The sequence below is a fragment of the Triticum dicoccoides genome, chromosome 7B (genome assembly GCF_002162155.2).
Source record: "Triticum dicoccoides isolate Atlit2015 ecotype Zavitan chromosome 7B, WEW_v2.0, whole genome shotgun sequence".
Lineage (NCBI taxonomy): Eukaryota > Viridiplantae > Streptophyta > Magnoliopsida > Poales > Poaceae > Triticum > Triticum dicoccoides.
This window is the reverse complement of record NC_041393.1, coordinates 160,852,107-160,867,865: the sequence shown is the minus strand read 5'-3', so window position 1 is coordinate 160,867,865 and position 15,759 is coordinate 160,852,107. Positions and strand designations below refer to the sequence as shown.

The 15,759-nt window shown below is 43.1% G+C and overlaps 1 protein-coding gene across 3 annotated transcripts in view; it reads right to left on the bottom strand.

Moving 5' to 3' along the window:
• Positions 1 to 756: 756 nt before the first annotated feature.
• The window catches only part of LOC119338278 (LRR receptor kinase SERK2-like), a 21,574-nt gene continuing 6,571 nt past the window's right edge, over positions 757 to 15,759 (bottom strand). The window contains exons 2-14 of one of the 3 annotated variants that reach the window (XM_037610571.1): positions 9,646 to 9,804; positions 8,860 to 8,992; positions 6,533 to 6,604; positions 6,268 to 6,411; positions 6,130 to 6,201; positions 5,927 to 5,989; positions 5,762 to 5,829; positions 5,564 to 5,692; positions 5,058 to 5,405; positions 4,365 to 4,723; positions 2,927 to 3,616; positions 2,618 to 2,802; positions 757 to 1,452 (exon numbers count right to left, since the gene is read on the bottom strand). In XM_037610571.1, coding sequence (XP_037466468.1) covers positions 3,173 to 3,616; positions 4,365 to 4,723; positions 5,058 to 5,405; positions 5,564 to 5,692; positions 5,762 to 5,829; positions 5,927 to 5,989; positions 6,130 to 6,201; positions 6,268 to 6,411; positions 6,533 to 6,604; positions 8,860 to 8,992; positions 9,646 to 9,718 — 1,905 coding nt within the window. In that variant the 5' untranslated portion in view covers positions 9,719 to 9,804 and the 3' untranslated portion in view covers positions 757 to 1,452; positions 2,618 to 2,802; positions 2,927 to 3,172. Of the gene's footprint in view, positions 2,803 to 2,926; positions 3,617 to 4,364; positions 4,724 to 5,057; positions 5,406 to 5,563; positions 5,693 to 5,761; positions 5,830 to 5,926; positions 5,990 to 6,129; positions 6,202 to 6,267; positions 6,412 to 6,532; positions 6,605 to 8,859; positions 8,993 to 9,645; positions 9,805 to 15,759 lie in introns of all 3 variants that reach the window. The other 2 variants (XM_037610573.1, XM_037610570.1) reach the window with 2 other exon arrangements.

Sequence of the window (15,759 nt, the reverse complement as noted above, 5' to 3'; positions counted from 1 at the left end):
TGTGGAAAAAGTAATTTTTTTGACAAAAGGTTCGTCAAAAATGAAAAAAGTTCATCCATCTTGAAAAAATAAATATTAATCCATTTTGAAATAAGTTCATCGATTATGCAAAAGTCCATCATCGCATTTGAAAAATAGTTCATCGATTCTGAAAATAGTTCACAAACTTGGAAAAATATCTAATTTGATTTTTTTATTGAATTTAGTAAAAAATTCATTGAAAAATTGGAAAAGTTCATCAAATTCGACAAAAGACCATCCATTTTGAAAAAGTTCATCAAATTTAAAAAAAGTTCATGCATTTTAAAAAGAAAAATGTTCATCTGTTTGAATAAAAAGTTCGCGAATTATGAAAGGAATAGGAAAAAAAGGACAGAGAAAAAAAGAAAAAAAAAGAGGAGAAAAAAGAACAGAGGAAAAACATCCACGTACTCATATACAAAAAAGGGTGAGGTGGTCGGGTGGTTATCGCACCATACACAAAACACTAACGTCGCAGGTTGGAATCACGGTTTCTACGCTTTTTTTGCAGTCTGGAATTAGAAAACAGGAAAAAAGGTGAAAAAACAGGCCAGGCCAGCTCACTTCAGGAGCCCGTTTGCAAAATGGCCTATAGCTAGGAATTGCTTCTAATCCCTACCATTTTGGTTAATTCGCTTAATCCCTTTTTGATGGGAATTATTCAGATCCATGTAGTGCGCATCAAACTGTGCATGCAAGCATACAAGCTCAATAAAGCTGAAATATGTCTGCATGTAAATGAAACATCCTCATTATTTGAACTGAACTACGTTAAGCATCAGTTTATTACAGTACCGTAGAGTTGAAAAGCGAAACAATTTCCTGATAAAAAAGGGAAACGTTCCTGGTAAAAAAAAGGGAGAAGCAAGTTTCACACACAGACGACATATGAGAAGGTCCAGAAGATGTTCCCTGACCTAAGCAAACTGCAAACTGTTGTCTGCAAATAAATAAATAAATAAAATAGCTAAGCATCGTCGTCATTTGCAGAAAAGTGGTACAGGAATACAGCCATGACAGTGCCTGAGCTGGGTAGCAGCAGCACGATGGGAAGGAAAGGTGCTTGCCTGAATCTTGATCAGCAACACCATACATCATCGGTCCAAGAATGTGAGTGTGCACAGCCTCAGCGATGATGATCGCCGCGGCAATATAAAGGATGTGCACAGCCTCAGCGATGATGATCGCCGCGGCAATATAAAGGATGTGCACAGCCTCAGCGATGATGATCGCCGCGGCAATATAAAGGATGTAGAACCTCAGACTGTCTTGATCAAGCTGGGCAGGAGGCCGCAAAATGAGCCAAACAACATGACGGCAGTGAGGGTAAGCAGCTGGTTCTGGCCATGGTCAAGGTGGTGCGCAACCTGGGGAGGAGCAGCGACACAATGCAATGGGCATGAAAGCAATAACTGCGTGTCAACAGCAAAACTGTGCATAAACAAGTTTCAGTCAGGGCATGGAAATAATAGTTTTTGGCAAAACTGAAGTTTGTCTTGCGAGCATTGCTGAAGTTTCTTCAAAGATTTCTTTTGATTGCTTGGTCTGATAAATATCAGTTGGAAGTTAGAATATTGTCAGCCAAGTTATGCTTTGTAGTGCATCTGGACAACACAAATATGAAGATATGCTCAGCCACCACAAACCAAATAGTTGTACAGAACCTATGGTGCACTCTTTCCAAATATAAGTTCTACGTACTTGGCTGACACATGAGAAAAGTGAAACCATATACTTAGCTGTCTAACTCATCATGTTGTCTGCCACTCCATATCCAATTGTGAACACATGGGAAATACATGAATCGCGTAAGGAACTGCATAATCCATGCAACAATAGCAGCACTAACAGTTTTGCTGATGTATAGACGAAGAACTGGGGTCAAAAAGTATAGACGAGTAACTAGCAAAGTTACCTCATTCAGTGCCAGAACCACCTAGATATCCTCTGCTTCAAGTTATTTCTGATGTAGAAGCATTGTAATATCATCTAACTACTTCCATGTTCTGCGTTCTTTTAATCATTTTAAGATCTTCACATTGAGCATACTGAATTTATTTTACCTTTTCACGTTTTTATCTAAGAAAGGCTCCAACTTTGTAGAGCATAACAGAGCAAATATTGGATTATGAGTACAGAGTCGCGAAGCATAATTTTGCATTGGATTAAGTATTCCAATTTTGAAAATAGACTACCATGCCTCATGGTAAAATATGGTCCACGTGTGGAAGAAACAAGAAACTGCTTCAGCCATGACATGTAAAATGCATGAGCAATTATCAAGTGCAATTCAAATGCTCGGAAAAATTATATTTGAAGTTATGTTATATTTCCCGCCTCGCTTGTTAAGACAAGACAGACACAAAAAGAGGAATGGTAAATGCAACAATAGACTGGCATCGGAACATAGCCGAATTTCCCCAATATCTCTAATGATGCAAGTGTTTAATATATAAACAATAGCAATGCTTAAGCTATTAAGCGGCAGCAACCAGACTACAGCAATGCTTAAGCTATTACTTGATCCAGCTCGAGGACATGACATGGTTTCAGTTCGGCATTTTCAGAGTAACTAGATTAAATCAAATTCCAATACCTCTTAATCCACCCAGGTGCCCATTGATCCGGCTTCATCGCAGATTCTCAGGACGCCGCAGGCACTCTGTCCCTGCTGTTTGCGTCGTCTGCGGCGGCCGCGCCACCATTGCCATGCGCCCCGCCACGGCCCACGGACGAGACCCGCAGGGCAGCTGGTCCTCCGCTACCCACCTCGCTTCTCATCTGCAAGCACGAACGGAAGGCAAAACAAGACGCCGGCAGTGAGCAAACACGGCCGTCGACATACAGCCTCTCTATGCACAGGAAAAAAAAAGGGGGGAAATAAAGCAAAGAGGGAAGGCCTCACCGGAACACCGGATCCATAGGGAAATCGCCATCGGCGGCGCCAGCCATTGTTGTCGTCTCGGTATCCAACTCTGCGCGGTCGTGTGTAGACACGGGAAAAGTTCTGGACCATAGTCCATGTCCGATGCAGGTCCTGTACCGGCGGTCCACCCGTCACCTACAACAGCCAGCACATACGGCCTCCCGTCGTCCAAAGTCTCGGTATACTTGAATATTTAGCTGTCGATTACAATGCACGCTTGCCTTCTTATACGGCCCCTGGACCCTGTATCCCACACGTCATACTCACCCACTCACGCTGATGGCTACTCTCCCCTCTCTCCCACACTGTCCACGGGCCCTGTTCTTCTTCTCCCCCAAGACTTGCCCTGTCCGCCTCCGATACAGGTTGGCTAGCTGGAGAGGGGGCATTGCCTAAGTCAAACAATTTCTGTATCACCATTTGATCATGCTGCTCGCGCCAAGGCTGAGAGATAAGCTGAGCCCACAGCGACTCACCCCACCGGTATTGCTGGACATCTGCTTCAAGCATCTTTACAATTTCTGACATCGTAGGGCGGCGATCAGCTTCCTCTTGGGTGCAGAAGAGTGATATCTTGATAAGTTTTATCAACTCTTCACGCTGATATGCACGATCCAAATTGGGGTCGACAATTTCTTGCGGTTTGCCTTCTTGCATCAGATGCTTCACCTTCACATTAGTCAATCAGTCAACAGCATAAGAGCCCAAGCTTTATAAACCATGAAAAGAAAATTATGTTCTATTGTTCATCAGAGTCATCCGTCGTAACACTCTGTTAATAATTATACTTCAGGGGTTCGCGTCAGTATACTACCTCATTTCAAATAGTAAAAAAAATAAAGGTAATCTTATCTTTTATACTATTATAATAAGTGGGGATCCAGCTCTAAGAATATACCCGTCTAAGTCCAAGTATAAGTCTCTATTAATAATTGCCTATGTAATAAAGCTCCGTTTATCGTTAATAATTGCCTATGTCTAAGTCTATGTAAACTTTGATCCGTAGATGGAAGTTACATACATCAATTAATGAATATAGATTATTTTTTAATTAGACCATCATAACCTCTCATCTGAAGGGGTATATTTTATTCTCTTGCATTGATTTAATTATAATGGGGTTGTACTGAAGCAGAACCCTACACTTCATTGTTATGTACATAAAAATTCCCACATTAATTTGTACGACCTCTGTTTTTAAATACAGAGTACGTGTCATCATAGTCATCGGTCAAACTTCTATAAATTTGACTATTAAAATATCAAAACCTATTCATATTGCTAAGGTGAAAATGATTCATTCACATGTGAGATGAAAAATAAATCCAATTTAAAAAAAATAATTGTACCAACATACACAGATCTGCAAAGAAGCGTTCAAAGTACTTGTAAATAACAACAGGACAGAGAAGCTTACATTAACGTGGAAGTCTGGACCCTTTCCCGTCACAATCTCTAGCACCAAGACACCGTATCCATATACGTCCGTTTTCGTTGATGCCTTTCCTGTACTCCTGTACTCAGGAGCCATGTAGCCCACTGTTCCCTGGATCTCTGTCGTCACTATTTCCTTCCCTTGGTCCATCACCCTCGCCAATCCGAAGTCTCCTAGCACAGCTTCAAAATTTCCATTGAGCAGGACATTGGCAGCCTTGATATCACGGTGGATAATCGGGGGGTTGCAGTTATCATGAAGGTATTCCAAAGCATGAGCAATGCCAAGAGCAATTTTCATTCTTTTTGCCCAATCCAATGTTGGTTCATTTGGTTTCAAACCTACATATTTATGTGATTTCATCAGTTTCCTCAACGATAGTTCGAAGCAAACTAATATGATACTCTCTCTGTAAACAAATGTAAGACGTTTTAAGAGTATAAATGTATAATACTATCCTACACTGACTTGTTATTATGTTGTCTCATACAAGTAGAGATAGTTCAGTTATCTTTACTTTTGGTGGTGTCAGACATTCGTAATTAATCATTCACAGAAGACATTGTGTCTGCCAATGACTATATTAGAACTGAATACTTCAACTGAACAAAAGCCATCAACGAAATATGTGCATAGAAAAATATATAAGAAAATCTGCTAGGAATCTGATATTACCTTCTAACTTAGAAGAAAGACTCAAATTCTCCATGAAAGGATAAACCAACAGGCGCTCCTTTCGTTCCATGCAATACCCTATCAATCTCAATATATTGTTGTGGACAGGCACCCTTATAACTTCAGCTTCTCGTTTGAAAGCCATATCACGCCCGTGATTTTTTATTTTGACAAATCGTTTGACGGCAACCGCTTTATCGTCTTGGTCTGGAAGAACTCCTCTGTAAACCTTAGCTAAAGAGCCCTTACCAAGAAAATTTTGTCTACTAAAATTTCCTGTTGCAATCATGAGATGATGCAACGAGAATTGTTGTGTCTGCCCAAGATCTAAGCTTAGAGCATGCTCATCTGAAATTTGATTTACAGGTTTATCATGTCCTCAGTTGATAAAAAAAGGCTTTCTTTGTGGAATTCCACAACAATAGATGGAAAATTTTTTCATGGTGAAAATTTCAATATGGTAAACATGCATGAACAAATTTTTTTTACAGCTAATCCTTACTAACCTGGAACATCAGAACATAAATAACGTCGGCAAGGCATTCTTCGCAAGATTAGAATAGCAACCAGGACGAGAACTATTGCTCCACCAATGCTTCCAAGAACCACCTTTATGGTGGATTTTCTTGATCCACCTGTCAACAAATGTTTTTCAACCTAAATATTGGGTTCCATACAGATTGTCATGTAGGTTTCTGGATTACCTGTATCATTGATGTTTCCTTCGCATGGCATTGAGTGTGGACCACAATTTAAGTGGTTGCCGGTATAGCTAGAACCACATGATTACACTCAGTATGCTAATTGAAAGAGTGCATAAAATTGCTTTTATAAATATAAGCTACTACTAAAGTTGAGGTAGGCCATACTTGTATAGGGACGCATGAAGTAGTTCAGGTATTTCACCACTAAGATTGTTATATGCCAGATTGCTGCAAAACAACACGAAGATCATCACATAATTGACTTCATATGGTCTTATTTGCTTATTAAAATAAATACAAGGCTTGCAATGACAACAGTGACATTCGGTGATTTCTCTTCTTATATCAGCATGGAAAAAAAAACTTACATGGAATTCAAGGATGGAATATTTGACAAAGAAATTGGAATATTTCCACTTAGATGATTATGGCTCAGATCCCTGTCAAAGTCACACTCCTATGTTACCATAATACGAAGAGATAACACAACTCATGGTCTGACTTACAGATTTTCCAGTTTTGAAAGGCGGCCAAATGAATCGGGTATCGAGCCATTGAAAAGATTATTTTGAAGTTTAAGAATTGCCAGACTTGAAAGATTCCCAATATCTTGTGGTATTCCTCCAGTTATGTTGTTACCATCTAAAAACCTGAAACGAAGATATGTGAGAATAACGATAGTAGAACAATTTTTTAATGGATATCTATCTCTACACCATTTTCATGAGAAATAAATCATAGATTTCATAAGTAATTAATCCTTGGTCTTACAGCCGTTGTAGTGTTGTCAACTTCGCAATGCTGGGTGACAAGACTCCACTTAACCCTGATGAGCTCAAGGTTCTGCAAATTCAGAAATGAGAAGCTCAGAAATAGTCTTGTGAACACAGGTACGTGCTATTACAAACTTAGTAATAGATGCTAAGCAAACATCCTTGTGAACCGTGAATTGTATGAAACTAGCGATTATAATGACGGGCACGATGTTTTGGCACCGATCACATATGCTCCCTATATCTGTACCATGAGTATTTGACAAAAAAACTACCACATTAGGGGTTGCCATCCCACTAAACTACCACATTCAAAAAAGTGACTGATAACTATCAAATTTTTCTAATTTTGTGACTAAAAACTACCACTTTTGGAAAATGGCCAGTTTAAATGATTTAAACGCGTTTATGACAAACGGGACCCACCCGTCGGGGCTGATGTGGCGACAAAGTCAACTCCTGTTTGTTTTGACCCTCAAGTTGACCCTTATGACAAGTGGGGCCCACACGTCATCATCAACCTTCCTCATCCTCCTCTGTCTCTCTCAGGCATTTCAACAAGCACCTTCTGTGCATCTAAGGGAAGGAGGCAACGGCGAGGTCCCCCTCGCCACCACGGCGAGGTCGCGTTGGAGGTGGCGAGCGTGCTACCTTGCCGCTGTCGGACGTCAGGAGCTGCAGCGACTAGTAGTCTGACACGGCGTGGTACAGCAGGATGGCCGTCCGCCCCTTGGCCGTCAGGTTCTTGACGTGCTCGGCGACGTCCTCGGCAGCTGGGACGCCACCGTGCGCGAGCTGCAGGCGTGCGACGGCGGCGTGCTGCTGCTAGCCAAGGACCTCCTCCTCGCACCCCGGTGACGACAGCAGCATGCAGCGGCGCCGGCCAGATGTGGGAGACGGTAGCTGGCGAGCGTGCACGGTGCACCTGCTCCAGGCGCGCGCGATCGCGAATGTTCGCGACGCTGGCCAGAGGCGAGGCGCTCGGCCGTGAGGACGGAGGGGTTCGTGGAGGCGGAGGCGCTGGACGGAGGAAAGCACGCACGCGCCGGTGCGCTGCAGCAGCAGGCCCGAAGCAGCGGCAGCAGCCAAGAAGCCGGCGTGCGGCGGGAAGCAGCTTGAGGGCTCGCCAGAGTTTCTGTCGAGGCAGGGGCGCGAGGCACAGGGACGCCATGGCTGCACGAGCTCGCGTTGCGTGCGAGCAAGGGAGGGGATGGGCGGCTCGGGCGCTGCGGCGGCGCGTGGTTGTGGCGCGCGCCTGCGCGGTGGAGGGGGGCGGTGCGGCTCGGTGCTAGGGTCAGGGACGGCAGCTGGATGAACACGCTCGCGTTCGTCGGCCGGAGTTCACCTGCTTTCCTCCCATGCACATAAGATGTTTGTTGAAAGGCCAAAGAGAGAGGAGGAGGAAGAAGGTTGATGTGGGCCCCACTTGTCATAACGGTCAACACTAATGGTCAAAACAAACTTAGTTGACTTTGCCGCCACGTCAGCCCTGACGGGTGGGTCTTGCATGTCATAAACGTGTTTAAATCGTCTAAATTGACCATTTTTTAAAAGTGGTAGTTTTTAGTCATAAAATGAAGATTTTTGATAGTTATCGGTCACTTTTTTAAATGTGGTATCTCGGTGAGACGGCAACGTCTAATGTGGTAGTTTTTTTTATCAAATACTCTCTGTTATCGTTAAGTCTGGAATGCGAATGTGTGCCATACACATCTTCGTTGAGGATACACGCGCATGAACACTAACATACCCGGCGTACTATAGGGAGACTTAATGCGGGGGGCATGAGACAAGTGGGAGGATGTTGAGATCCTCTGTACCTCCAGGAAGAAGCAGAAATTCCATGGCGATTATGGGTTGCCGAAGACAAGGTTTGAGCTGTGTGGGCCTGTGTGGTAGGGGATGGATGCTGGCTATAGGTACATAACGTTATGTCTAGTGCCTACGTCAGCACAGATGTGGAAAATGCATTCAATGTGAGTGCCAAACATGGGTCGTGCGGTGTCTCACAAAAACAATATGAAATTTCGTATACGGACGGAATAAAAGAGCTAGTGCTAATCTCAACAAGAGTGATCGGTACAGATTTCTGGGGCATGTGAGCGTGAGAGCGAAAACAAAATTTTAACAAGGAATGTGCAATTTCTCAAAAAAAAAAGACAAGGAATGTGCAATCTAAATGAAATCTCTTTATCCAAGGAAAAGTAGGTATCAAACACAAAGGATATGCTTTACTCAAAATGCGCGAGATTCTTTCCTCTGTTCAAAGGATAGAATGTAAACATACTGTGGAGAACTGAGATGATTAGGCTAGGCTTCACTTACATTTGAACGACTTGCCCTTCAGCACACATGACAGTAGCAATAGCACTACATGCAGTATCTAGATGGTCATTCCATTCTTCTAACACACCGCGACTGTCATTCAGCATCATCTTTACTTCAGACAGAACCTGGACTGGAGAAAGGCAAGTTTTATTAGTAATAAAAATGTAAATAATCAATCAAAGAGAACATCTATTGCATGTTTTATTTGCAATATGGACTCTAACTGACGTAGAGCTAGTGAAAGGATATATAAAATCGTAAAACAAATAACATGAAAAGATCATGCCAAGCAATAAACTGATTAAGCACCGAAAAACTGATTAAGATGTTTATTCTTTGCCCTCTGGATAATCAAGGGAAGCTCATGCTTAAGCTTGTTCTACCGCTGCAGAAGCTCAAAATAAGTGTCTACATTTTTAAAGACTATTCCATTGCATGAAGTGAATGTGCACCAAGGCACTACAATGAAAATGTCGTGATTTCACACACAAAAAAAAGGATATGTGTTCGTCTCTTCTTATGGTTGTTTTCTCGGCATTGCTAATTCACACAATTGACAACGACAGGTGCAAGGATCCAAAATCCAGTGAAGTGTTTATATTTTCGAAAGAGTCTATTCTACAGCCCTTTGAAAAAAAATGTCTATTCTACTGCACAGTTTTTTTTTTGGCGTCACTAGTAATGCGTGACATCTTCTGGTCAAAATTCTTAATCTGAATATGCAGTTCAGTTTTCAAGTTACTTTATGTGCTGAAGGTAAAAATCCCAGTATAAAGGTCTTACCCTGTTGATCAATCATCTGACATGCAACAGACTGTAAGAACCCCAGAAAGATTAATCCATAAGCTAGCTTCATGGTTTCTGAAAGGTGGAAGCTGATATCAGCCTTTTCTTGATTGAAGAACGAAGGATCGCTGCTGATTATAATCTTAACTCTGTTTGCTTCACATAACAGAGGTATGTGTCAGTGCCAGTATGCCAAATACCTGCATTATTATGGATCAAAATAAAGGGCATACGAGACACAGCAGATGATGACATCAACAGAGAATAGTACTCCTTCCCTTCCACAGTATAGTGCATATTTTTTTTCCAAGTCAAACGTTTCTATGTTCCACCAAGTTTTTAGCATATTAATATCTTAAGTACTAAAGGGCAACCTGGTGCATGTAGCTCCCGCTTGCGCAGGGTCCAGGGAAGGGTCCGACCACTTTGGGTCTATAGTACGCAGCCTTTCCCTACATTTCTGTAAGAGGCTGTTTCCAGGACTTGAACCCATGACCTCATGGTCACAAGGCAGCAGCTTTACCACTGCGCCAAGGCTCCCCTTCTAATATCTTAAGTACTAAATAAATAAAATATAAAGTACACATCATAATGAATTTAATGATACTCCTTTTGTATTGTCGATGTTGATAATTTTTTCTTGAAGTTTAGAAAACAAAATATGCACTGTATTTCTAGAATGGAGGGAGTATGATAAATACTACAACCAGAAAGCAAGTAAATCAGAGCAGATGGCCGACGGCTTGAATTTATTTCATAATGTGGCTACTACGTGCCAACTAGTTATCTTTGGGGAAATTACAAGAACTAGAATCTATCTATCTATTATATACATAATACAGAAGTAAAACGAGCCATCACGTTCGTCCATATATGTTAAAAATATATACTCCGTTGATTTAGAATATAACGGTTGAGATTTTTAAAGATCTAATAGTTACGTAACATAATATCATGTGCAATCTTTTAGATCTGACACGTGCCAAAATATAACCACAAATAACATATGTATGCGTATAACATATGAGCGCAGACAACCAATGGAAAGAAGTGTCCGTATCCTATATGAGCCTATGAAACAAATCTTGGCACAATTTAGAAAAAAAAGATAACTTGAAGATAACTTGAAGTAGTTGTGGTGGGATAGAATCGGCAAGATTTGCTTTAGGACACAAGCGGCCACTAGCAATTCGGTTTGGCGCTATGCATTAAAAAATAATGGCAGTATGTTTTTTTTTCACAAAACAATGACAGTACTAATTACTACGTTCCAGCCGTACTTCGCTGCTCATTACCCATTCAAAATTAATATTACTGTTCCATAAAAAAATTACTTTCTCCTCGATGGCCGACTAGGTGCCTTAGCCACATATATATGCAGATGCATGACAAGCTCACGACCAAACCCCATGGTCTCCTATTAACTGCATGCATGCATGATAATGTCAACCTATACCTACTGACTATGCTATGCTCCCTCAAAAAAAAAAAGACTATGCTATGCCAACTAAAAGAATATAAAAAATTCATTGTAAAAAAATTCACAATATACAGAAACATCTGCTTGCCGTAGTGCTTCATATATATCTACCTAAATTACTTCTGACAGCGAGGGGAACGGTCGGTCGCTGGTAAAGTAAGGTTGCTACTACCGTAGATAGTGTTGGCTGATTTTGGAATAATTTCGACATGGGCCTCTAGGTTTTGGGCGTCATGTCAAGAGGAAGATGGCACTGGGCCAGCCAATATAAATTTACACGTACTATGACTAGGTGAAAAACATTCATGAAATCATGCACGAACAATATGCAAACCAGTCACATGTATCCGCAAGTGGTATCTCATATGACCAAAGAAAAATATACTTTTTTGATTGCTACAAAGATTAGAGAAAATAAATCACGTCAAAATTTAATTAAAGTTGTTTCGGTAATTGTACGATGGAAAAAAACTTAATTATTTTATGCTTGGGAAGCAAGGATGTTTTAGCATGCTCTATTATACCTATAGTTTCAGTTTTTAAAGAAAACTTTAGGAAGTCCCTAGCGATACAATAAATAGGAACCTAAATTACATTACATGAGTAGTGGAATCGACATGTTGGGCTGACTTATTTACATCACTATAGATGGTCGTTCAAATAATAGTCTCTAGATTATAAGAAACAGTAAATACGTTTGGGAGACAAAAAAAGAGTGTGAGAGTTTAGCAAATAGGTTGTAAATACAACATGTGCGCAACAAAATATTTTAATTGTGCTACCAAAATAAGTAAATACACATAGATACTGTGAGTCTAAGTTTAACTGGTGAGTAAGCATACAATAGCATGAAATTGTGGTAACAAAAAACGGCCGCTGCAATACATCCAACAAAGAAATGCGTGGATAATGAAATCTCGAGGTTCATGTCGGACTGTGGGAGAGTAGTGCTCAGTAAAAAGAAAACTTCAAATTAGTAGAATTTTACATTAATGTAGGAGCAAGAATGGGTCCAAAGCTCCATGACATTGATGGTTTGGTATCCATTCTTATAATACCCTAATGCACTAATGGAAATATCACTATAAAATGATGGCCATGTTTGATGAGGCACACTTCTCTACCATATTTTGACCGATGGTCTGTTGTATGACATCCTTTTCGGAGAGAAACAGAAAATATCATACTATTTATTAATTTTCTAGCCGCGGCCACACCACTAGTTTGTATATAAAAGCACGACATGGGAGAGGTCAAAACCCAGATCAAAAAAGAAAGGTCAAAGCCCCACCACCATGTCTCATCCACTACTAATGCTGCCTTTCTTCCTTCTCCAAACCTAGTGGAGCCATAGAGACCAAGAACAACCATAAAAAAATGTCACAAACAGGCGAGAAAAATCTGTCTCCGCCCGCATCCATCCACAAAAAACCTTATGTCTCTATGAAGTACTGGGAGCTTACATGCGTGGAGGATGTCCTGCTGCTCAACCTCGGTGGCCCCGGAAGGTGTGGCTGCGCGTGTGGCTTTTCAGCGATGGATTTCCCTGTGTATCCAGTGGCCAGGTGAATATGTGGTACGCTTGATGTCTATAGTGCAGCTAATATTTAAAGTTGGGTTTATTTATTTATTTATTCAGGTTATAATTCTTCACGGAAGAGGAGCCGGATCGAGTGGCAGAGCTGGCCTTACGGTATGATGCCAACATCATAGTTCACCCTTGTGTGAATGGATCCCTGCTTAGAGACCCAACCAGTGCGGTTGCGGGGATCTATTCCGGTGCAGGCCAGCAGGGGGCAGCGAAAGCGAGGCAGACAATGGAAAACTAGCGGGAGCAGAACCGATGCAAGGATCTGTTGAGGGGGACCAGTTCGATGTGATTCAAGAGCACGCGGATAGTGGCGACGCGAGTCAGTGCAATTTTTCCGCAGGCTCCTGGGTGGACTAACGATGTAAGTTACTGCAGTGGTTGAGTTATGCAAAAGGTGTATGACAGATGAAACCTTATCTGAATTTCAACTGCTTACATTAGAAGAGAGGATGGTGTTATTACTAATCATAGATTTTCTGCATCATAACTGGATGATGCTATACTAATCACAGATTTGCTACATCATAATTGGATGGTGCTACACTTGTCGATGAATTGCTACTAATATAGTTAGGAAAATTAGTGCATTGGAGTAGTTACCTGCCCGACTAGGTTAGAGTTGGCAGCCATCCACCGGACGTAACACAAACTCAGAGCCCTCGAAAAGAGAGAAAAGTCCACATTTCAACCCCGAACAAACCACTCAGTTAACTTACAACTCTCAACTTCGAAACCGGTCAAAATACACCTCTAACTAACTACTAGGTTCAAAACTCAACCCTGGTCTTGGTTTCGAGTCGGTCAAGCGGTTTTGACCGGTCAACGCTGACTGGGCTGCCAAGTAAGCAGGGGGCTTGGAGGAATAAAAAAACTGGATGAATCTCCTCTGTCTCCCCTCACGCGTGAGACAGGATAGGTTGAGCGCCGCCCGATCTGGCGCCTGCCCCGGCCGCCGCGCCGTCGGTAGCCGCCGGCCGGCGACCTCGTCCGCCACGCCACCTCTCCCCTCCCCCCTTCCTCCCCTGCCTCTTCTCCCATCACGTGAGAACTCGCCCAACTGGCCTCCTCCACTTCGGCCACCGCGCCCGCCGCCCGCAGCCGACTGCGTCGGTGACCACCATCGGCCTCCGCCTACGCCACCTCACTGCTGCCTGACACCACACCCCCGACGCTGCCCTGCATCGCCTCGCCCGGCCGTGGTAGCCCGTGCCTCCTGCCGGCCGAGCTCATGGCCACCACCGCACAGCCACCCCGTGTGCCGTCGGCCGCCGCGTAGTCCACAACCGCCAACCGCAGCCGCTTAGTGCTGCACATCCAGGGCCGCTGCCTCGACAGCACCTCGCAGCCACGTCGGCAGCTGCCCTCCGAGCTCCGGTCTGGCTTGCGCGTGGGGCGGGGCGGCGGAGATGCATCGGAGTTCAAGCTGGCTTGCGGGTGGGGCGGGGCGGCGGAGATGCAGCGGCGCCGGTCACCGTCGGCAGCTGGAGTCAGGTGCGGCGGGCACGGCGGCGGCGGCGGCGGTGGCGACTCTGTAGCGGGAGGAGAAGGGGGTCGAGGTGGAGCGGAGACAAATGAGATTGATTCATCTTTTTTATTCCTCCCTGCCCTATGCTTACTTGGCAATGCCCAGTCAGCTTTGATTGTGGTCAAAACCGCTGGACCAACTCGAAACCGAGACCAGGGTTGAGTTTTGAACCTTAGTTGGGGGGTGTATTTTGACCGAAAATTTGATCTTTTGCCACACTTCTTCATTTGATCATTTGCCCCCCCCTCCCCCCCCCCCCCGAGAGGTTGCCGGGTGGGGCCTGGGGCCACTGTCATTGAGACAATGCAAATCTTCAAACCCCTTGTAAAGTGGGGCAAAACATCAAATCCCTCGTATTTTGATCGGTTTTGAAGTTGAGGGTTGTAAATTAAACCGAGTGGTTAGTTTAGGGTTGAAATGTGGACTTTTCTCTTAAAAAGACGATATGGGTGTACGCAGAGAAGCTGGGTGAACATGTGGTTGAGTTTCTTTGGGTTCGATCCACCTGGAGAGGCTTAAGATTTTTACAATCTATATTCGTGGGAACATGGATTCGGAATGAGATATGGCAAAAATAGACCTAATGCAGGAAAGACTAAATGCACGGTTTCTGATGGCTTATTAGTCAAATTTTGTGTTCTGCTACTCAGGCTTATCGGTATTTTGTTGGTACGCACGTCAAGGCGATATGAGTGCCTTCTTTGATTCGGCTGGTGCAAATGACGGGCAATGGCTCATACATAATGGAGCACCAATCACTCATTTTTATTTCGACATGTGGAGGGAAGGTGAATTGGCCGCTGCAGAAGCATTGACGGATGAAGACGTACAAGCCATGACTAAATTGAGTTCCTCTTCGTGCTTTTGGGGGTAGTGACATGAGACAATGGGAGGAAGTTCTGTGCCAACAGGATCTACTCTACCAAATCCATGTACAGATGGCTAACTTATCACTTTATCAGGAAGTCCAAACCCCTGTTCTCACCAAGATGTGGGATCTTAAAATTCCCATGAAAATTAAAGTTTTCATCTGGCAAGTTTTTGCATGATAGGATTTCGACCTGACAACAGATTTTGCATTGACATGGTCCAACTAATGGCAATTTTGCACTTTGCAGGGAGCTAGAATCTGTGGAGTCCTTTTCGGTGCCTATTGCTATTTTATGGTCTTTTTTTAGATTACGACATGGAACATCATAATTTGTGGGCATTAACTAAACCTAAATTAAATCTAAAAGGCCCATTTAACGGAATGAAGCACGATTCTAAAAAAAAGAATAAAGCACGAGGGCTTCCTCTGAAGATGAAGACTGTGTGCTCCCGTGACCCCTCTCTTGTGTCAGGCCAATGCCCAAGCATGATTCTAAAAAAAGGAATAAAGCACAAGGGCTTCCTCTGAAGATGAAGACTGTGTGCTCCCGTGACCCCTCTCTTGTGCCAGGCCAATGCCCAAGCACGATTCTAAAAAAAGGAATAAAGCACGAGGGCTTCCTCTGAAGATGAAGATTGTGTGCT